Source organism: Coturnix japonica, chromosome 1 (genome assembly GCF_054131305.1).
Source record: "Coturnix japonica strain WE chromosome 1, WE-NBRP24, whole genome shotgun sequence".
NCBI classification, from domain to species: Eukaryota; Metazoa; Chordata; class Aves; order Galliformes; family Phasianidae; genus Coturnix; species Coturnix japonica.
The window spans coordinates 969101-988997 of record NC_140663.1 but is presented as its reverse complement, the minus strand read 5'-3'; the positions used below and the strand labels follow the sequence as shown (position 1 = coordinate 988997).

The following is a 19897-nucleotide window of genomic DNA, read 5'->3' as shown; positions in this document are numbered from 1 at the left end:
GGCTAAAATGCTGAGCTGTACTGCTCACTCTTTTTATGGGGGTGTTTTATCTTCATAGGGTATGCCTGGGCTGCCTGGGACTCCTGGAAGCATTGTGAGTATTGCCTTCGTCTGCTGACTTATCCATTTGATCAGGAAAGGGATATGCTGATGGTTGGACCAGATGATCTTGTCTTTCTAACTATAATGATGCTATGATTCTGTGTTGAGATTTATCATGAATTCTGGGTACCGCAGGGAACACACTGCCAGAACATATAGTATATGCTGTAGAGTCCTCTTAGCCTTATCAGAAGAGACAAAGCAGTGCAGCTACTTCCTCTGCATGTGTGGTCAAATGAATGTCACTCCAAATGGTTTGACAGTTGTCATGCAAGAAGCTCATGACACAGAAGAGACTAAAACCTGGCTATGAACTTGGCCTCTGGAAATGTAGATGCAGATACCAACATCACAACCACCCTGTATCTCTGATACATGAGCATAGAGATGATACACTGGCTCCCTTTTGGTTTGAGTCCAAACACAACATGTCCACATTGCTAGCTGAGAGAAGGCTGCTGGCTTTGTGCCTATGGTTTATCTGGGATAAAATGCACATGGAGATAAGGCATCTTCCTCCACCAGATATCTTCCATTTTTTGCAGATGTCTTCTCTGGGGAATACCATCACTCTGAAAGGTGAAAAGGTATTTTGCTTAAAAATATTTGTCTTTAAGTTGGATATGTGGTTATTTTGCATTTCTCAGATGTTGTGTAACTTCTTTACTTTTATAAGGCAAAGTCTGCAAACACATCCTGAAACTCTCAAGCTCCATAAGCAAATTCTTGCTGTTCCCACCTTCAACAGCAAAGCTACTCCGAAATTAGTGTATCACTTTGAAGATTCCAACGAAAGATTAACATCAGCTATCCTTCCAAGACATTCATGTTTTTGCAGGGCAGGCAAGAGTTAATTAGGGGAATACATTCAGATTGTGAAGTTTACTGTCAGCCTGACTGTTTGGCCTAAAGGGAATAAGATGATTTGGATGCTGGAATGACTCCAGTGTTTTTTTTCTAGCAAAACAAGTATATTACTATTACAGAAGCTCCCTTGCTATAGCAATAGCTCTGCATCTGAGTGGATATGAGGAAATTTTCTCTAGTGCTTGGGTGGGTCACAATGGAATGGATCCATCGCAGATGGAAGTATCAGTGAGGGGCGGTAATGGCATTATTAGCTGAAATCATTATCAGGGCAAAGAATAAACAGAAAAGGTCTCTGAAAAGGCATGGGAACTCCTCTTGAAGAACCAAATAGTATATTTTGAGTGAAGAGCAGAGATACCCTGGTTTTTCCTTAGTTGCATGAGTCAGTAAGATAGTTAGAAGAAGATAGAAGAAAAGGCTGGTAGGTCCATGTTGGATTGTTGTTAGTCATTGGCCAGTACGTGGGAAACACCATAATGTGCAATGATCACTGTGAATTTTAGAGGGGATGAAGAACTAATGTGTTCCTGCTGGCTTACAGGGAGATCGAGGGAAGGATGGTTTGAGAGGTGAAAGAGGTCCTCCAGGCCCAAAGGTATGTGCTCAGATGTATGGTAGCATCTTTGCATTGGTGCCATTGGGTTGAGTTGGCCAGAAGGGAAGAACACCTATCTCAGATCTCATCTCACTCTCCAGAACATTGGGTTTTTCAAAGCAGAAGTCATGAGCTGGGCTTGTAAACTTGTGGTCACAGCAATGCTGTAGTTCTACAACTCCATTTTGTAAATATACAACATTTAGGCAAGAAGATGCTGTTCAGAAACTGGATGAGATCCACTACTAGGGCCACTACTAGGGCCTTCCTGATGCCCTTCATTCCACCGGAATCTGTCAGTGCAGAAACCAGATTTCAGTGAAATGAAGCCCATCGGAGAGGCAGCTCAGCTTCTGGTCTCATCAGATTCTCCTTCCCCTACCAGAAGGCATCCAAAGCTGCTACAGCTTATCTGGCATTTCATCCACATCAGCAGCCTAGAATCACTCACATGAAGACCCATATCATGCTGGGCAAGGAGACACAGACAGCCCTGAAGACAACCTGTCCTTGGGACTCGCATATGGAAGTCCATACTTAAACCTATCAGAGATATTTCACCCAGACCAAATGTGGTAGTGTGGAGGGCCACCAGGACCACAGCCACCTCCAAAAGGGACCACCAACACTGGGAGCAGCTTGCTCATCCTCTACCCTGCTTCCACCTCCATGCAACTGCTACTCTAGTGACAGCAGAGCGGAATTCAAACCCTCCTGTGAGCCAAGGAAGGGGATTCATTTGGGGTTGTGGAGCAGGATAGAGCAAGGGCCAGATTTCTGTGACCTCTGTGACTTCTGCTCATTCTTGATGCCAATCATTAATCAGAATTAATGAGTTGATCTCGTTCATTTGAAGGGAGAGCCTGGTCCACCAGGAAGAGGAGTGGAAATGAAGGTAAGGAAAATAAAAACTATAAAATATGTTGATGTTGGGAACACCTTCCCTCTGCCTGTGTTCAGGATGTCAGAGGAGACCTTATGAATGCCCCAGGCTTAGCCATCTCCACCTGCAGGACTGGCTCCCAGGTTAGAGAGGAAAGATATCACTGTGTTCAGTCCTTTGAGAAATGCTATTTGCCTCACACCCCATGTTTCCCAGAGCACTGGAGTCAGGCTCCTGCTGAGGGGGATATATTGGCTGCTCTTTGAGTAGAGCTTTGGTTGTGTTCTTACCCTTTTTTCTTCTTACAGGATCTGGAGAGACTTTTTGAAGAATATGGTATCAAGGTAGGTAATGCTCTTCTTCTTCTGATAAGATGACTGTAATAACTTTTCCATCTATCCCCCATATCTAGGGGATATATCTATATATATCTAGGGGATATCTATCTATCCTATATCCCCAGCCTCCTGGAGATGACGTGTGCACATCCTAGTCCATCACTGGCACTCACAAGAAGTCAGGGTATTAGATTTCACTTTACATCTTACCATGTGTATGTAAGTTCTTGGACAGCTTTGCTCCTGCTTCATTAAGGGGTTAACTGAGGCTTTGAGGCTCATATGAAATTGAGATCTTAGAAAATACCCACTTAAAGTTTGGTGCTACCACTTGGCTTAGCTTGTATGAAGCTCTATTCCCCTCTTGGAAACACATCAGTCATCATTCCAGGTTGGCTATAGCACTGTTGTTTCTTGGTGATGGGAGAGTGACAGTAAACAACTGTGTGCTCTGTTGTTTGCAGCTGGCATTGTTGAAGGACCTCTCCAATGCAATCCTGCAGGAGGGGCTGGGGTGGCTGATGCAGCACTTGGGCAGCTCCAAGACATCTAGGAGAAAGCAGGCACTTCCTCACACACCCAAACATGCCGTGAGTATTTGTCATGTTCAGGAGATGGACAGACATAGAAGGAAATGAGACAGTGAAGGCTTCAGGGTCACCTCAGTCATCCAGCAGTTTATAGTGTCTTGCAGGCATGTTAATCTGAAAGAGGCTACTGGCTCATACCAGGAATGTTTGTTGAATTGGGGTGGGTATTTGAAGAGCAAAGCAGCTGAAAACATGAGAAATGACCACAGGGTTGGCTTCAAAAGTAAAGGACACAGAACAACCTTGGTAGGAAGAGTTGGGGTTCCACTGAGATGCATCCTAGAATCCTGAGGGAATTGGCTGATGTAGTCACCAAATCACTCTTGATGATGTTTGAAGAATCATGGTGGACAGGTGAAGTTCATGGTGTAGAAAGGATGATTCAGGGAACCACCAACCTGTCGGTATCATCCCTGTGCTGGGGAACATCTTGGAGCAGATCCTCCTGGAAGCTATGCTAAGGCATATTTAAGACAGGGGTAGTACAGGACAACTAGTATGACTTCACCAAGGGCAGGTCCTTCCTCACCAACCTAGTGGCCTTCCACGATGGCATAACTACAGCAAAGGACAAGGGAAGAGCCACCGGTGTCATCTATCTGAAGTTCAGTAGAACTTCTAACACAGTCCTTCATAACATCCTTCTCTCCAAACTGGAAAAGAAAGAGGGTGGCAGTCAGTGACTCAACATCCAGATGAAGATCATTGACATGTGTTGTCCCTCACTGGATCCGATTCTATGGCAGTGATTCTCTGATTCTATGAAATGCTGAGAAAGGATTGCTTATTACAGTCTCCATCTTGGTATAAGAAAGCCAGCAGGTGGGACCAAGACTGCTGGAGTGCCAGGGTGATGGGCAGAGATAAGCCATCAGAATCTATCTTTTTGCATTTGTGGTTCATGGGTGGTTGTTTTATTGGCGTTACAGGGTTCATTGCCAGTTGATACTTCTCATGATGCCCTGACCAGCACTGGGGTGACAGAAGAACCACAGAGTCTGGCAGTGGACACTCCATTTAGGGTGCTGGTGTCTGAAGGACTCCCTAAGGTGAGAACAAACAGCAGAATTGGTGAAGTATAGTCATGTAGATCTGTGCTCTTGTCCATCCAGTTTGCTGCAGTGATAACATTAACAGTTCACACATCTGATGCATGCCAGAGCTTCCAGTCCATGCTCATCCCTCATCCCCCATTCCCAAATACATTTTTTTCTTGTCCCTGCCATGACTCCACAGCTCTCATTTGCTCAAGTAACCACGCTAATTGCTACAGATAATCTAATTGCCTACAGCTTTGGCAATTGCAAGTAACAAATAATTTGTTGTTATGGAAATTAGAAATTTACTAGTGATGTTATGGTTTATCTCGTCCTGAACACCAGTTCCTGTCTGCTGCAGTACACATCCAGGAATAAACATAGAGAGCTGTATCCAAGCTACCTCTCATAGCTGCAGGAGAAACCCTGGGTCTTAATTTGCCCATACTATACAGTCCTGAAAAAGGACAGTCTGGAAAACAGCACTGGCAGCTGCAATTGTGTCTTTTCTAATCCTCTCTTATGACAGTCGAGAATTGACTCACCATAAACCTTTGTTAGTCATGGGTAGGAAATGTTGCCTGTAACTGGAGCACAAGAGATGTGGGAGTGTTTGGAGCCAGCTCATGGTGAATTTGTCTTCCTCTGTGGTTGGTTCATTGATGACCTGTTGTTCAGGCACTTAGGGTAAGGCAGGCTCATCCTTACTCTGCTCCAGGATCTTGCTGTGATCTTGCTTTTCCAGATCATAGCAGCCAGGATAACAGCATTTTAGGGCCTCAAGGGAGAATGAAGTGCTCACCAGTAGGTTTGTTTGCATCAGAGTTCCCAAGAAACCAAAAACTGACATACACCAGCAACCCTGGAGCCAGATTTGGGCAGCAGAGACACCAAAGCTATGACAATAAGGGAGTTTTGTCCATCTTAGTGGTCAGGGTTTTTCATAAATGTTGTCACTATCTCTGCCACTATGAATAGGGGTTTGGGGTATAATTAGATGGCTTGGGCTGTTTGTCCAGGATGGGGTGAGAGGAGCCAAACACTTCTTTCTAAGGACTTTGCTTGGGGTTTAAGGTAGAAGAGGCAAAACATTCACCTCTGAGTCACTGGGCAGCCCCCTGACCCATCAGGGATCTCTGTTGGATGCCACAGCCCAACATCATTGGCATTTCCCAAGTAAAGTGCAAGAGAGACCTTGGCAACTTGGTTCTTTAGGTTCATCCTCAGCCTCTAATGAGTGGCAGTGTGGATAAAACAGTGTGTTGTGGATGAGGTCTTGACTTGGAAAAGCAGTAACTTTCTTTGGTCTCCACAGGGTCCATCTGCTGATGGTTCTGATTCTGAGCACCAACCCCTGGGGAACACTCCTGAGTCAATGGAGAAAATATCTGAGGAAAGAAGGAGTAAGGGAGACTCAAAAGGGACAAATATCTCTCACAGCAGTGTATGTAAATGCCTGTTCAGTGACTTCTAATTACATTCCTACTCATGCTGATTAAATAGATGCAAAAGGATTACATTTTGAAGAACTTGATTAGATAAACCCTTTGCAATACTGTGGATTCTTCCGCTGTTTTACTGCAGTGAAAAGTTAATTTAGTGAAAGGATAAGGATTCCTGCAGGAATCAATTCCAGTGCCTGAAACTTTGCTTTCCATGTTCCATTCTGGTAATCATTAAGACTATGCTGTCATTCATTTCCCACTTTCTGCAGAGCTTCTCTGTGCCCTCACCACATCTAGAAGGTGATCTGCAAGGAAACCTGTCCATAGAGCTTCTTGAATCCCTGGAGGAAAGAGTGGAAGGACAGCCACAAGAGGACAACAGCCTTGTAGGTATTTCCCAGCAGCACTAGGTCACACTAAGACCAGTGTGGAGATCAGTGATAGACTGGAGGAGACTGGGATGTGCATCTTACACCCAGTGCTCTGAGCATTGGAACAGCCCCCAGACACATCTACAAAGACCACTGCTTGGACATGAGGTCTGGGCAGGACACTGTTGGCCAACTGTGTCCTTTATATATGGCCAGGGAGTCCCCTAGAACCCTTGATAAATTTTCTTGGAGGTTAATTACACATTTTGTTGGGAAAAAAAAATGACAATTTCAACAAGAGGAGACTGGAATTTAACAAACTTTGTGGGTCAATGGAGACAAAGTGACTGTCCCAGAGGGAACACATTGTAGGGTGACACAGCTCTTCTTTCAAGATGTGTGACTTTTGTCTATTAAAATACTGAAGAGATGAGTTACTGAGGGACAACAACAAAGAGAGAGACCCTCGAAGTCATGTTATACTATATGCAGCAAAGTTATAGGGTACATTGAGGCTGATAACAGCTATCACAGGTGAGCTGATGAGCAAAACATTGGCGTTTTGCTAAAGTATGGTTGTCTGTGTCCTACCATTCGAATTCACTCTTTATTTCTGCTTTCTCAGATATGCATTCTCTTCCAAGAGCCCATATCATGCTCAGCTTCCATCTACCAAACGCAACATCTTTTTTGCTTTCACATCAATTATGAGAGCAGTGGGTCATGCTGGTAGACCCTTCCCCAATACCACATACTATGTGACACCAACCTCAGTGATGGAGAGAGGACAGAGACACTCATCTGGTGCAGTTTTAAGTAACACACCTTAAGTTGGATACTGGTGAAAACCTCTTTTCCATAAGAGTCGTCAGATGTTGGACCAGGGAGATGTTGGAGTCACCATCCCTGGTGATAATAAACATGGTAGGGGGCATGGTGAGGATGGGTTGGTGGTTGGACTGGATGATCTTAGAGGTCTTTCCCAACTTATTCTATTATTTCAATATAATACCTTCCCATATGAGCCACTGACCGCAGTTCTCTGGGTGCAACCATACAGCCAATTCCTTATCCAGAGAGTGGTCCAACCATCAAATCCATTCTTCTCCAATCTGATGAGCAGGATGTCATGTGGGACAATATAAAACACTTGGAGACAGGATGCTTACAACCTGAACAGAAAAATCCCTTGAGTGTTTGCTTACAGCAGCAAGAGCTGTTTCTGCTATGAACGGCATCCGATACTTCTAGGAATAGCAACGTGGGAGGTAGCTTAAAGTGGAGATGCTCTGTCAAGAGGAAATCTTGCTCTGATTTGAATAGTCTGCTGGAAATTTGCCTCCTCTCCTATTGCAAATTACCTCCGTACAGACTCACGATGGTTGCAGCAGCCAGGAGAGGGCTCCCAGCACAAGCACACAAACAGGAGCATTCACATGTGTTTGTGTGCAAGCTGCAGCCTGAGCAGTGAGCATCCTTCAGCTGCAGCCACAGTGCATGCAGTCAGGAGCATGCAGAGCCTGCTTCCAGCAGACAGAGGATCATAAAATCACAGAGTCATTAAGCCTGGAAAGATGTCTAAGATCAATAAGTCCAACCATCAACACATTACCATCATGTTCACTAAGCCAGTACCACAACCACCCTTTCCTTGTAGACCTCCAGAGGTAGTGACTCTTCATTTCTAATGGGTATATGACCCTGGCTGAGGCAGAAGCTCTGTGGTGCCCCATTCTCTAAAGCAGACAGAGCGCAGACCCTATGGACCTGCACCCACTATCTATGAATTAGGTGAAACTGAAACTGTTGGCTTGAGTTATACTGGATGCTTCTCATGGGCAACCTCATCAGAGTTTCACACATTTGGACTTAATAAATCAGACAGAGCATCTTCCTCCTTAATGAAAAGGGACTGAACCCTACTGGTCAGTTTTGAGGGAACTAAATGCATCTCTGTGCCCAAACACTATGGCCATGGCACTGGGAAGGAAGAGAGGTGTGGGGCCAAAGTAGTGCTGTCTTCGGTAATTAGGGGTGTCAGTAGTTTAATTAATCCCTTCATCTCTGCAGTGTTAGTAAATGAAAAATCAACACAAGCCAGCAGTGTATGCTTGCATCCCAAAAGGCCAACCATATCCTGGGCTGTATCAAGACAAGTGTGACCAGCAGGTCAAGGGAGGTGATTTCACCCCACTATTCTGCTCTCATGAGACCCCATCTGGAGTATTGCATTCAAGTCTGGGGCCCCCAGCACAAGGAAGACACTAAGCTGTTATAGTGGGACCAGAAGAGGGCCACAAAGATGACCACAGGTCTGGAGCACCAATTGTGCGAGGACAGGTTGAGAAAGTTATGGTCCTGTGGGGACCTTATAGCAGCCTTCCAGTACCTGAAAGGGGCCTGCAGGAAAGCTGAGGAAGGACTTTTTATAAGGCTGTGTAGTGACAAGATGAAGGGAAATGGCTTTAAACTGGAAGAGGGTAGATTGTGACTAGAAATAAGGAAGAAATGCTTTACTGTGGGTGAGACACTGGTACAGGCTGCCTGTAGAAGTTGTGGTTGCCCCCTCCCTGGAAGCATCCAAGGCCAGGCTGGATGGGGCTGTGAGCAGCCTGGTCTGGTGGGAGGTGTCCCTGTCTATAGCAGGGGGTTGGAACTTGATGGTCTGAAAGGTCCATTCCAACCCAAACCATTCAATGATTCTATGATCCCAAAGACCAAAATCAGAATTCTGCATCCCATTTGAGAAAGCACTTCTTAAAATTATATTTAAAACCCCCAGGGGTGGTGAGGAGCAGAGCCACAATCATTTATCCAAATGTTGGCACTTAGGGTTTACCAACTGCCCCATTTATCCCCTCTATCCTCAGGAAGAGAAAAAAAACATGGTCCATAGGCAGGGGGCCAGGAGCAGTCCCTTTCTCCCCACAGCACAGATCTCTGCAATGCAAAGAGAGCAAAATAGAGCCGCTTGTTTTCCCGTCAGCAGCAGCTGCAATCACAAATTTTACCTGTTAAAAGGTTCACAGGGCCCCAGAGAGAAGCAGTCTGTAATAGCCCAAGAAGCTTCATCTCAGAGATGCAATTTCTGGCTGGCAGGAGTTAATGGGGGAAGCAAATTAACTGATATAGAGACAGGATGAGCCTTGGTACACATGCCCGTGCAAGAAGAGGCGGGTGGTGACTCTTTCTGTGGGTGAACCAATTCTTTGGCATTATGGGATTGGACAGGTCAATCCCCTCCATCTCCCAGCCTCAACTCACTCGTTTTCAGAGTTAATACAGATAAATGCCCCTTGTTTTCTCCATACGGATATACCTAAGGTCTCTCTCTCTCTTTTTTTTTTACCTGATATCTTCATGCTCTTTGCTGTTTCTCTCTTTCTTTGGATAACTAGTTCTTCCTCCTCACTGTATTTCCATTTTTTTCTTTCCAGACCTCATTACATCAGCTCTACTCCTTTTCTTTTCCTTCCCTTCTCCTTCTCCTTCTCCTTCTCCTTCTCCTTCTCCTTCTCCTTCTCCTTCTCCTTCTCCTTCTCCTTCTCCTTCTCCTTCTCCTTCTCCTTCTCCTTCTCCTTCTCCTTCTCCTTCTCCTTCTCCTTCTCCTTCTCCTTCTCCTTCTCCTTCTCCTTCTCCTTCTCCTTCTCCTTCTCCTCTTCATCCTTTTCGCTTTTTTCCCTTTCCATTCTTCTTTCCTTTTTCCTGACCTTGCCACTCACTATCAGCAAATCACTGCTTCAGAAAGCAGCAGCTCTCACTCCTTTCCCATGAGTTACCTTATTGCTGGCATCTTGGAGCTGGAAACTACTAAAATTGCAGAGGAATTGCAGAATGAAGGAGAGTTATTACCCCCTGCAATTTCCCACCACCCCTGTAAATGGCAGCGTTATGAGATCACATGCAGACGGGTTGCCATAAAACCTCAGCAAGGTCCTGGCAACCCATGGGTGTGCCATGCCTTTTCCTTGTGATGCACTTCACAATGAACATGGACCCATAGCAAAACAGCAGCAGCATTTTGTATCTGCTTTGCATGCAGATCAGCTGCAACCCAGTGCAGGATGGCCAGAACCCATTCCAAATGAGCACCCCTGAGCAATGTGTGCCAGCACATCACTGGTGAATCTTTTCTTCCTCCTTCTTGCTCCTCACCATGATTCAATAAAGAATTTTAGTTTTCTTTGAGCAAAAAATATCATTTTTCCTCGTGTATTTTACTGAGTCAGAAACTTCCTGTGTTTATTAGCCTGTAAATATCATCCACTTAGTTAAATCCATCAGAACAGAACTCAACACACGATTCTAGATTAAATTTTGAGGTTCAGTCCAGGTCTTCGACTCTGAAAATAATAATAATACAAATGTGGAAATAGTGCCAAATATCTGCATCCCATCCTAGTACTTTGCCTATGCTCCTGGCTGGGCTCATGGCTGAGGTTTGAGTGCATGGAGGTTTCCTGCCTTCTGTTGTTGTGAATCACTCCATTGCTTTATTGTTTTCACATCAATATGTTTGCCAAAGCTGCTCCACAGTTCAACACCATGTGGGTCAGGGAATAATTGCTGTATACTGAGCAGGAATATGATTGTTTTTAGAACAGAGAGCAGATAAACTACTGTTGCTAGTATTACAACCAATTTACAATCCAGGCCAGTAACTATTTGTACAAGCTTTACAGTGTGTGTCTTAAATATGTATCAGCCAAAGCCACGAGCACTGCAAATGTCAGCAAGATCATTGAGTAGGGTGATCAAACATCAACAGTTGTATTACTGCAATCAGATATATTGGGTGCAATAAATGCGTATCACGTGTGTTACCCAGGCATGGATGCTGCAGGGAAAAAAAGCAGAGTTCAAAGTTGCATGAATTTAGGTATTATTCCCCTGAAATAACCATAAGATAATTGTACGAGGGATGCTCAGTGGGATGACTGGCTGTACAGTGTAATTGGTGGTAGGTGGACAGTTGAACTAGAGGTCTTTTCCAACCTTAATGATTCTGTGATTCTATTATACTGCTTTCTTTCTTGTAGGAAAACATGAATTCAGAAGATGGCTCTGCACACCCGAGGCAGCCTAGAGCCAGGAGATCAACCCAGCATGACACACATATGGTAAAGTCCCATTACATCCCAAAGGCTTTAGGCTAGCAATGTCTAAGAGAAGAGCCGTAAGGGAGTGGGGACCATTTCTTGTTGGCTCTATCATAGGTTCACCCTCCCGGTGCCCCAGGAGCTCCAAAATGGGGATCACCATCTGGATCCATGGTGAGTGAATACCTGATACAAGGTTGTCTTCAAACACATGGATACAAGGGAAGCCCAATGTGCTTCTTCTCAGTGTAGAGGGTGTATGTGAAAGGTTAGTGATAAATATTAATAAATAAAGCAAGGAACAGCCGCTGATGAAGCTGAATTTCTTGGCAGAGCAGAGTGTTCTCACTGTTTTTAGCAAGGGAAATGTGATGCTCACGAAGCAGAAGTAGAGAAAATCAAACATAATCAATGAGGGAACATGATAACCCGATTCGTTTCTTTTTCGTCCTGAGAGTATAGAAGATATCTGTAGGAGTATAGAAGATATTTGTAGGAGTATATCAACAAGTAAATATGTGTTTATAAATACATAGGTCTAGATCTCCCCTGAGTTTGAATTAATTTAATTTACTTGAAAGCAGTAATTGACCATTGCCCTGTCCTTGGCAGTGGGCTGTGGTAGCACTGAGCTGAAATTATCTGTGCCATGTGGAGACGTTGCTTCTCATACTTGGTCTAGCTGTAGGTGTCCCTGTTCACTGCAGAGGAGCTGAACTACATGAGCGTTAAATGTCCCTTCTAACTCTAACCATTCTATGACTCTATGGATGTCTGTAGAAGTTCAGGGTTGTGGTGGGATGTCTGTGCCATTGCCAGAAACCTGCTGCCAAGGCATTTCATGGTTTGTGGACCTTACAGCCCATTTCCAATGGGTGCAACCAGATCTCAGGTATCCTATCCAGACTGGAGTGGCTCAGAGTGGGCCTGGAGACCATCTCATATCCAACCAGGAGCGTTTCAATGAGGATCTCATGATCCCTGGCCAATATGGACTCCCTGCAAGATGCCTCTACCCCTGCTATAATGCAATGATTTGCTGTGCAACATCTCCCTGCTTGAAGACACACTTTCCATGGCTCAAGAGGGGAAACATTTCCCCACCTGCTCTCATGCTTTCTTCTTTTCTTCTTCAAGACATACCCAGGTCCTCAGCACCCAAGGAGAATTAAGGTATAATATTCATGTCCAGGGCTCTTTTCACCACCACTGCATGTGGTGAGGATGTGAACAGTCTTTTCTCTCATCATGCAGAATCCAAACTGTTTTGTACGTTCATTTGTTTTCTTACAGAAGGAGGAAATGGGCCCTCCAGATCCACTCTACCATTGCCAAAAGGTCATTGCTTTTGTTTCACCTTTAATGCAGATACTCAACAGTGCTGGGGATGAGGGAGGATGGAGATTTATCTCCCCAGGGCAGTCTCATTTAGAGGCTAAAAGTCATGGGTAAAAACTGGCCAGGCTGATGGATTCAAGAGTTAGTAACCAATGGTTGGGACCACTGAGAATGAAGAGAGGACCCTGCCTTGAGTTTTTCACATCTGCTTTAGACATATTTGTAGTGGTTTTATGGCTGCTTAATAATTCCCTCCTCAGTGAACTTCTTCTTTCTCCCTCAAGCTCATGGTATCTGCAGTATTATATGAGTACCTGTAGTATTCTTGGCCTGGGAGATTCACAGTACCACTCATATCTTTCAATTACTCCACAGTTTGTTTTCTGTCTGTGCACTTCCACTGTGCAGTATAGGAGGGATGGAGGAGGGACAGTCCTAATCTGGTTGGACTCTGGTTGGACTTAGGAATTGGACTCAATGATCCTTATAGCTCCCTTCCAACTCAGAATATGCTATGATTCTATGTTTTGGATCTGGTTGGGATATCCCAGCTTGATGATCCATCAGAAATGTGATGGAATGGAGATTGTTCTTCATTACTGCTTCCTGAAATATGATGCAAGAATGAAGGTAGCACCTACCTGGATCAAAAAGGGAAGAAGAAGTCCCTTGTACTTGAACTAAAGGAGCTGTTTGTTGTTTTCCAGGGAGAAACAGGAGCTCCAGGAGCCCGTGGAAACAAAGGAGAAAAGGTAGCAATCAAGCTTTTGTGAGCCTCTGGGACCTGGAAAAGACTCCCTTTGCTAATAGGGTCTGGAAGATAAGAATCTGGGACATCCTGATGGAGTGGACATTCAGGGTTTGTGAGAGATTGTGCTGGTGTAAACAGGGATAGAAGGAGGGGTCAAACCCAGCCCTAAGTTTCTTATGGCATCTTCTGCCATCAAAACAGGCATTCAGCCACACAAAATACCTCTTCATGAACACTTCTCATAAGGGACAAACAGGAGATCTGAGGCGTTGAGACCCAGATATTCAAAAGAAAGGTGGACAAAGGAGGGTTGTTTCAGAGTCCAATGGAAAGAGGGTATTTTGCATGGGTTACCATGAATATCAATGCCTTCGTGCAGCGACCACGGGCATGAGAAGGGAGGTGGTTGGAAAATGGATCTCTTTGTCTTGCAGGGGCAGCCTGGGGAGATGGGGGAGCCTGGAGAAAAGGTGAGATGTGGAGTCGGGTTCAGCCACTGGCACAGGATAGTGTCACCACTCTCTTGCTCGGCGTTCCACTGAGGTTTACTTCACATCACCTCTCCAACGGGCTTGATAAGTCTCTCTTCATTTCACAGGGCACCAAAGGAGACAGAGGTGAAAGTGGTCAGAAGGTAAAGGACAGCACTGGTACCATAGGTGTCTATTCTCCCACCATGCCCCTTCTACCTTCCCAATATCTAACCTCTCATCTCAAGTTGAGGAGTCCAGATAAATTCCTGAGACAGTCACCGAGAGACCCAGTATTTATCCCTCCTATGTATGGAGTCCTGATGGTTCATATGGACAGGGCACACATTATAAAAGGGTAATGTCAGAAGATATGGGACTATCTGGGCAACATGTTCTGGTGTTCCACCATCTGCACATGAAGGAGTGCTTCCTGACGTTGAATCTCTTGTGTTCCAGTTTGTGCTTTTTGATGGTCCCATAGTGCAAAGAGTGGCCTTGCTTCTTCCTGACTTTCTTTCCTTCACAGGGAGAGCCAGGAATTGGGTTCAGAGGCCCTGTTGGTCAGGCTGGGCCCCCAGGATTTAAGGTAAATCTTTCTTCTTCTCTAGATAGGATTTCACTTGTGGGTTTTTTTTGTGGGTGTTACATTCCATTGTCTATGCTGATCATCTCGCTGCTAGATGGGAAAGACACTGAAGATGGTAAAGGCATTGAAGCTAGACCCAACTTGCTAAGGCACAAACAGGGTTTGGGATGGAAGGAGTGCACTGTGTCCTCCAGGTGACCACTTGAGATCAAGTCAAATCCAGAGGCATTTACTAGGCCATGTCACAGCCCCTAGTCCATCCCTATGAACATCTCTTACTGGAGTACCCCCAGTTCTACATACCTGTTATGTGAATTCAAGGATACATCACTGGCTTTCTTCAGCACTTCTGGAGGGCTATTGATCTCACTTCTAATCTAAATTCCTTCTTACTCACTCAACAGGGTGAGCCAGGGGCCCCAGGACCTCCAGGAGCCCAGGGCATTCAGGGCATTCATGGCAACGCTGGCATTCCTGGCTTACAGGGAGACAGAGGGGCTCCAGGTCTACCCGGGACACCAGGACAGAAGGCAGGTGGTGTGAGGGCACTGTGCATGTTGTGTTGTCCAAGTCAAGGTGAGAATGAATGTGGTCCTCTTGATAGTGCCTACACCAATCCATTGAATTCCACCTCTCTTCAATGATACCCCCACATTGGGAGCATCCCAAAGGCTATCACTCCTAGGATCACCTAGGGACACACTCCTGCTTTCAGGCTGGCTTGGGAGAAGTGGGACCTTTGCTTTGTGGTGTTTTCCTCCTTAAAGGATTTTGTTTTCAAGGGTGAGAGTGGGAAGAGAGGCCGGAATGGACTTGCTGGGCCTGCAGGACCATCAGGATCCCCAGGAAAAGAGGTGACTTTTGTACATCACCCTTTTGTCTTCTGAGAGACTGTTGAGACTTGGCTGGGGAGAGAGGCTGAGTCCCTGGTATCTGGGCTGAGTGTGCTTCTATCCTTTCATTGGGATGGGAGAGCATCAAAGACCTGCAAAACAAAGTTGTGGTTTTTTTCATCCTATAGGGGATTCCTGGGACTCCTGGGCCCAAAGGCAACAAGGTGAGGACCAGCCTACCAGGAAGGGCACAAGTGGCTGAGATCCTAGGGTAGTAATGGGACACCCCACTGCCATCTCCTGGCTCCTTATCCTTGATCCTATCTAGATGCTTCACCCCCTCTCACCTTCACGCCCTTCTTCCCCCAGTTTGTTGGGTCATCCTCCAGAAAGAGCTGCAGAAAGTCAATGGAAAGGAGTCTCCTGACTCTTTCTGTAACTTTTAAATCATTTCATGTTGGACATTAGAAAAATCTTCTTCTCTAAGATAGTGGTCAGGCTCTGGAACAGGATGCCCAGGGAGGCTTCACCTTATTGCTGGAGGTGTTCAAGATACATGGAGAAGTGGTGCTTAGGGACAACATGGTTTAGAGGGCAGTACTGTGGTAGGCAGACAGTTGCAAGAGATGACCTTAGAGATCTTTTCCAACTTTAATGATTCTAGGATTGCATGGGTCAAACTGATCAGTAGTCATGGCATGTGGTGTCCTTCCTCCAATTAGACCTTTGTATTTCTGACCTTCAGGGAGAAACTGGGATTGGAGCTGTTGGTCCAAGAGGCCCCCGAGGATTGCCTGGTTCTCAAGTAGGTTCTCTGTAAACGTTCCTTGTTCTGCTTGTTGCAAGCTACTCTCTTTTGGAGGCAACTTTATACCATCACTGTCTGTTCACTCATCATAGAAGATGCCAAAAGAGCTGATTACAGAGCCCACTTTAATTTTTCTCTGGCCATATTTGGAGGTGATAGGCACTGCTACACCCAGCTGGAGCTGGCACTGACCACATTCTCTCCACAGATCGCAGTTAATATCCCCTTTGCATTTAGACACCCTCAAGCACTGCATGTTGCATTGATCAACGTGTCTGTGCCCTTGCTGGCTAGATGGAAGCTTCAGTGGTGCATCTACATTCATATATCTGCATGTCTCAGTGAGGAAGGACCTCACTGGGATGTTACCTGCGGACTCATTCCTTCAGAAATCCACCTCCAGCTTTCTTATTCTTGTTCCCCTCTCCCCTCCTGACCCTCTGTCATCCCTGGGGAAGCAATGCTCACTTTTCCTCAGGCTGCTGAGAAGTTTTGGTTCCCTTCTGGCAAAGACCCTGGGGAGACCCTCATTGAGTCATAATCAAGGGCTGTGTTTCAATTTGCTCCGTCTGTGGCTGTTCCATGAATAAACTGATTTTATGCTGCAATCCATTTAGACAAATTCCCCATCTGCCAGCAGAACTGTTCAATGAGGCCCCTGAGACAAAACAGTTAATGAGAATGTCAACAGCTGTGAAAGGTCTGGGGTAAACCTCCCTCAAGCTTTATTATCTGAATGGAATGATGAAATAATGTTTCTGCGCTTCTGACTCCAGCATAAATCTGGAAAGAATCTCAGAATCACAGGTTATATTGAGCAGATAGGAGAGATTTGGTATCGCACAATGATGCCCAAGTCTATGCATCTCAAAGACCTGTATGTCTTGTGGGTTCTACCCAGTGAAGTCACTGAAGCACTTCACAGATCCACCAGCTTTCCCTTGCAGTAAGGTCTAAAAAGAGTCAATGAATGCACATAAAAGAGCCCACTGATTGAGGGTGAGAATTCTCCTGGGACAAGAGGAACATCTCAGAACTCTGCCCTTTGCTGCCCATGCTTTTGTCATGTGTAAATACAGCTTGAGGAGGGACATGCAACGTCACCCAACCTTAGGTTGCTTCTTCCAAGCCATTCTAACCAGTGCCTCCCTGTAGGAACAGAGAAGAAACACCTTTTTAGAGTGATTACTATCATGCTGAATCAGATTCAGATCATCCTACAGATGTGTTTCTCTTGAAAGCTAAAAAGAAGCTGAAGCTTGAAGCTGACCAGAGTATTTTCTAAATACTGAGGACATTGTCCAATTGCAATGTCATATGTGTGGTATGGAGCCCTTTAAGTCCTTTAAACCAGAACCATAGGACAGACACCTAATGCATGTAAAAATATGAATGAACAAGGCTGCAAAACTCCCTTTAAGGATCTGGGCTTTTGCATTCTCAATTCCTGTTATTCCCCATGGGATGGATTGTGGGGCTGGGACTGTGCATGTTGCATGTGTCTGCTGATGGCCATCACTACACCTCTCTTTCTCAACAGGGTGATGAGGGCATCATGGGAGTCCAAGGCCCTGTTGGTATGATGGTAAGTGTTAATGTAGCACAGAGATAAATAGAAACCTGGGGAACCCAAATTCTTACGTCATGTTGGAAGGGTTGAGTGTAAATCCTTTAGCCAGATGTGAGACATAAGTTGTCATACCAAGCATAATTGTTTTATCCTCTTGGCCACTTGCCATCCTAGTCTATCCCGTCCTGTCTATCCTGTTTGTTTTTGCATACAAAAGTCTCCATGTGAGGGTTCCAAAATAGGGCAAGTTGTCCAATCTAGCTTCTGCACCCCTCCCACCAGCAGCTTCTCCTTGCTGAAACCTCTTCTTGGAGGTAGCTCTTATAGTGGAGGCTGCTCTTTCTTTCCTAATATCTTCCCTCACTCGTATTTATCTTCACATCTTGTTTTGTGTTTTTGCAGGGTCCAAAAGGTCTCCCAGGTGTGAAAGGCGAAAGAGTAAGCAAGAGTCACTGTCACCCTTTTCCTATGCACCTCCCTAAGAGGAGGGCACCTTTATGGGGAATCTTTCTGGGACAGATGTTGGCGGGGGGGGGTGGACTTTAATCAGTGTATGAAAATGTGAAGTGACAAATAGTTCCCTGCAATGTCCAAATGTAGGGATGTGCAATCAGACACATATAGTGCTGCTACTCAGAGGAAACTCAGTGCACTTTTATAGACTCTCTTTGGTCTCTTGTCCCCACCCGGTCCTTTTAGTCTCTCCCATCTGCTGTCACTTTGCCAGTTATGAGCACTGGAGAAGGGTATTGAGATGCCATCAAGCACCAAATCCAAACCCTTCAGCTTCATATCCCACCTCCTAGATAAAACCTTGAGGAACAGTTAGTATTTCATACACTTTTAGTGCAAAATCCAAGCTTTGAGATTGAAATCTGGGAAACCCTATAAAATACAGGATACCTTCCCACCCGAGGTGTAGTACTGGCATATGACTGCAGCTACCATGCCACATTGGAAGGTGGAAATACAATGATAGCTCTGCACTGTGGACATGCTGACCATGGAGTCAGCCAAAACACATCAGTCCCAGGTCTTTATATTTGGTCAGCACAATACATTTTAGTTGTGCACAATCTCCCATGATAAGCTTTGGTGGAGTGCTCAGGGAAGCTGTCTCCCAGCTGTGATAGATGGGCTTGGTGTCAAATCAGTGGCCTGAGTAGCATAGAAAGGGTGAGTAAAAAGGGAAGCACTCACTGTCTTTATTTCTTGCTTGCTTTCAGGGTGATCGGGGACTCCTGGGACCCAAGGGAGAAAGAGTAAGGACGTTCCAGATTGCGACCTTTTGGGGCACATGGGGTAAAAGGCTGTTAGGGTTTTATCATTGCACGTGAGCAGATGGACAGTTATTTGAACAGTTCAGTGATCAGACAAAGTAGAGACATAAATGATAAGAAACAGTGATATGTGTTTTCCTTCTGTCTAATGGGTGTTTCCCTGTTTACAACTTCTCCCTTCACTATGTGCATCCTAGAGTTTGGGTCCATTCTATCTACATTATACACCCGTGCAATAGAATGCAAGATTTAGATACCTCCTTCCTTCATGAGATTTTCCAGTGGGTTCAATCCACTTTGTTGACCTCTTGCTTGCACTCTATGCAATGCTCAGAGTGGAGCTTGCACCGTAGTTTTAATAGGATCCTAAACCAGACACTGTTGATAGCAGCAAAAAATAAGTCATTTCAGCAGCTGTTCTTTCGGGGGCACAAAAATGCTTCCTATGAGGTAAGGGAAGAAAGAAAAGTTCCACTGATTTTTGTTAACCAGCTCACCCCAAAGCACACCCCAGTCTGGCTCATAGCAGGTAATGCAAAATAACCCCATGTGCAGAAAGTGAGCAGAAAATGCTGAATGTCTGCCTAGTGTTTTGTTAACTTCCTCCCTTACTGAGGTGGCTTGTAAGAAAATGAGTTTTTGAAAACCTACATGATGATTCCGCCTTTGAGTCATGCGGCATTAAATGATTAGGGCCAATTTGTCTCTGAGGAGGCTGCTTTCAAAAGGGACTTGCTCCAGAGACAAATCAACTCCTAATCTGCTTCGTGAGGAGGCCCCAAAACATTTTCCGAGTTGAAGGAATGTGTAATGCATTTTCCAGAGAATACCTTAATAAAATATAAAGAGGCGTATGAGATAGAACCGGGGGAGAGGGATGATTGGCTTAGATTCATTCCCCGTGGTTACAGTTTGATTATTTTATAAC

At 45.1% G+C, this 19897-nt stretch overlaps 1 protein-coding gene across 14 annotated transcripts in view; it reads left to right on the top strand.

Annotated features, from left to right (window-relative positions):
• LOC107325293 (collagen alpha-1(XIV) chain-like) overlaps window positions 1-19897 on the top strand; it is a 90453-nt gene that overhangs the window by 41868 nt on the left and 28688 nt on the right. For 6 of the 14 annotated variants that reach the window (XM_085544417.1, XM_085544462.1, XM_085544381.1 and 3 more), the window contains 24 exons: window positions 59-94; window positions 648-689; window positions 1514-1567; window positions 2424-2462; window positions 2759-2794; window positions 3253-3378; window positions 4308-4427; window positions 5731-5859; window positions 6130-6246; window positions 11271-11351; window positions 11448-11504; window positions 12468-12503; window positions 12624-12668; window positions 13376-13420; window positions 13854-13889; window positions 14018-14053; window positions 14419-14478; window positions 14883-15008; window positions 15261-15332; window positions 15500-15535; window positions 16057-16116; window positions 17660-17704; window positions 18092-18127; window positions 18916-18951. In XM_085544417.1, coding sequence (XP_085400543.1) covers window positions 59-94; window positions 648-689; window positions 1514-1567; window positions 2424-2462; window positions 2759-2794; window positions 3253-3378; window positions 4308-4427; window positions 5731-5859; window positions 6130-6246; window positions 11271-11351; window positions 11448-11504; window positions 12468-12503; window positions 12624-12668; window positions 13376-13420; window positions 13854-13889; window positions 14018-14053; window positions 14419-14478; window positions 14883-15008; window positions 15261-15332; window positions 15500-15535; window positions 16057-16116; window positions 17660-17704; window positions 18092-18127; window positions 18916-18951 — 1506 coding nt within the window. Of the gene's footprint in view, window positions 1-58; window positions 95-647; window positions 690-1513; window positions 1568-2423; window positions 2463-2758; window positions 2795-3252; window positions 3379-4307; window positions 4428-5730; window positions 5860-6129; window positions 6247-11270; window positions 11352-11447; window positions 11505-12215; window positions 12427-12467; window positions 12504-12623; window positions 12669-13375; window positions 13421-13853; window positions 13890-14017; window positions 14054-14418; window positions 14479-14882; window positions 15009-15260; window positions 15333-15499; window positions 15536-16056; window positions 16117-17659; window positions 17705-18091; window positions 18128-18915; window positions 18952-19897 lie in introns of those variants that run through there. The other 8 variants (XR_014945222.1, XR_014945209.1, XM_085544514.1 and 5 more) reach the window with 7 other exon arrangements.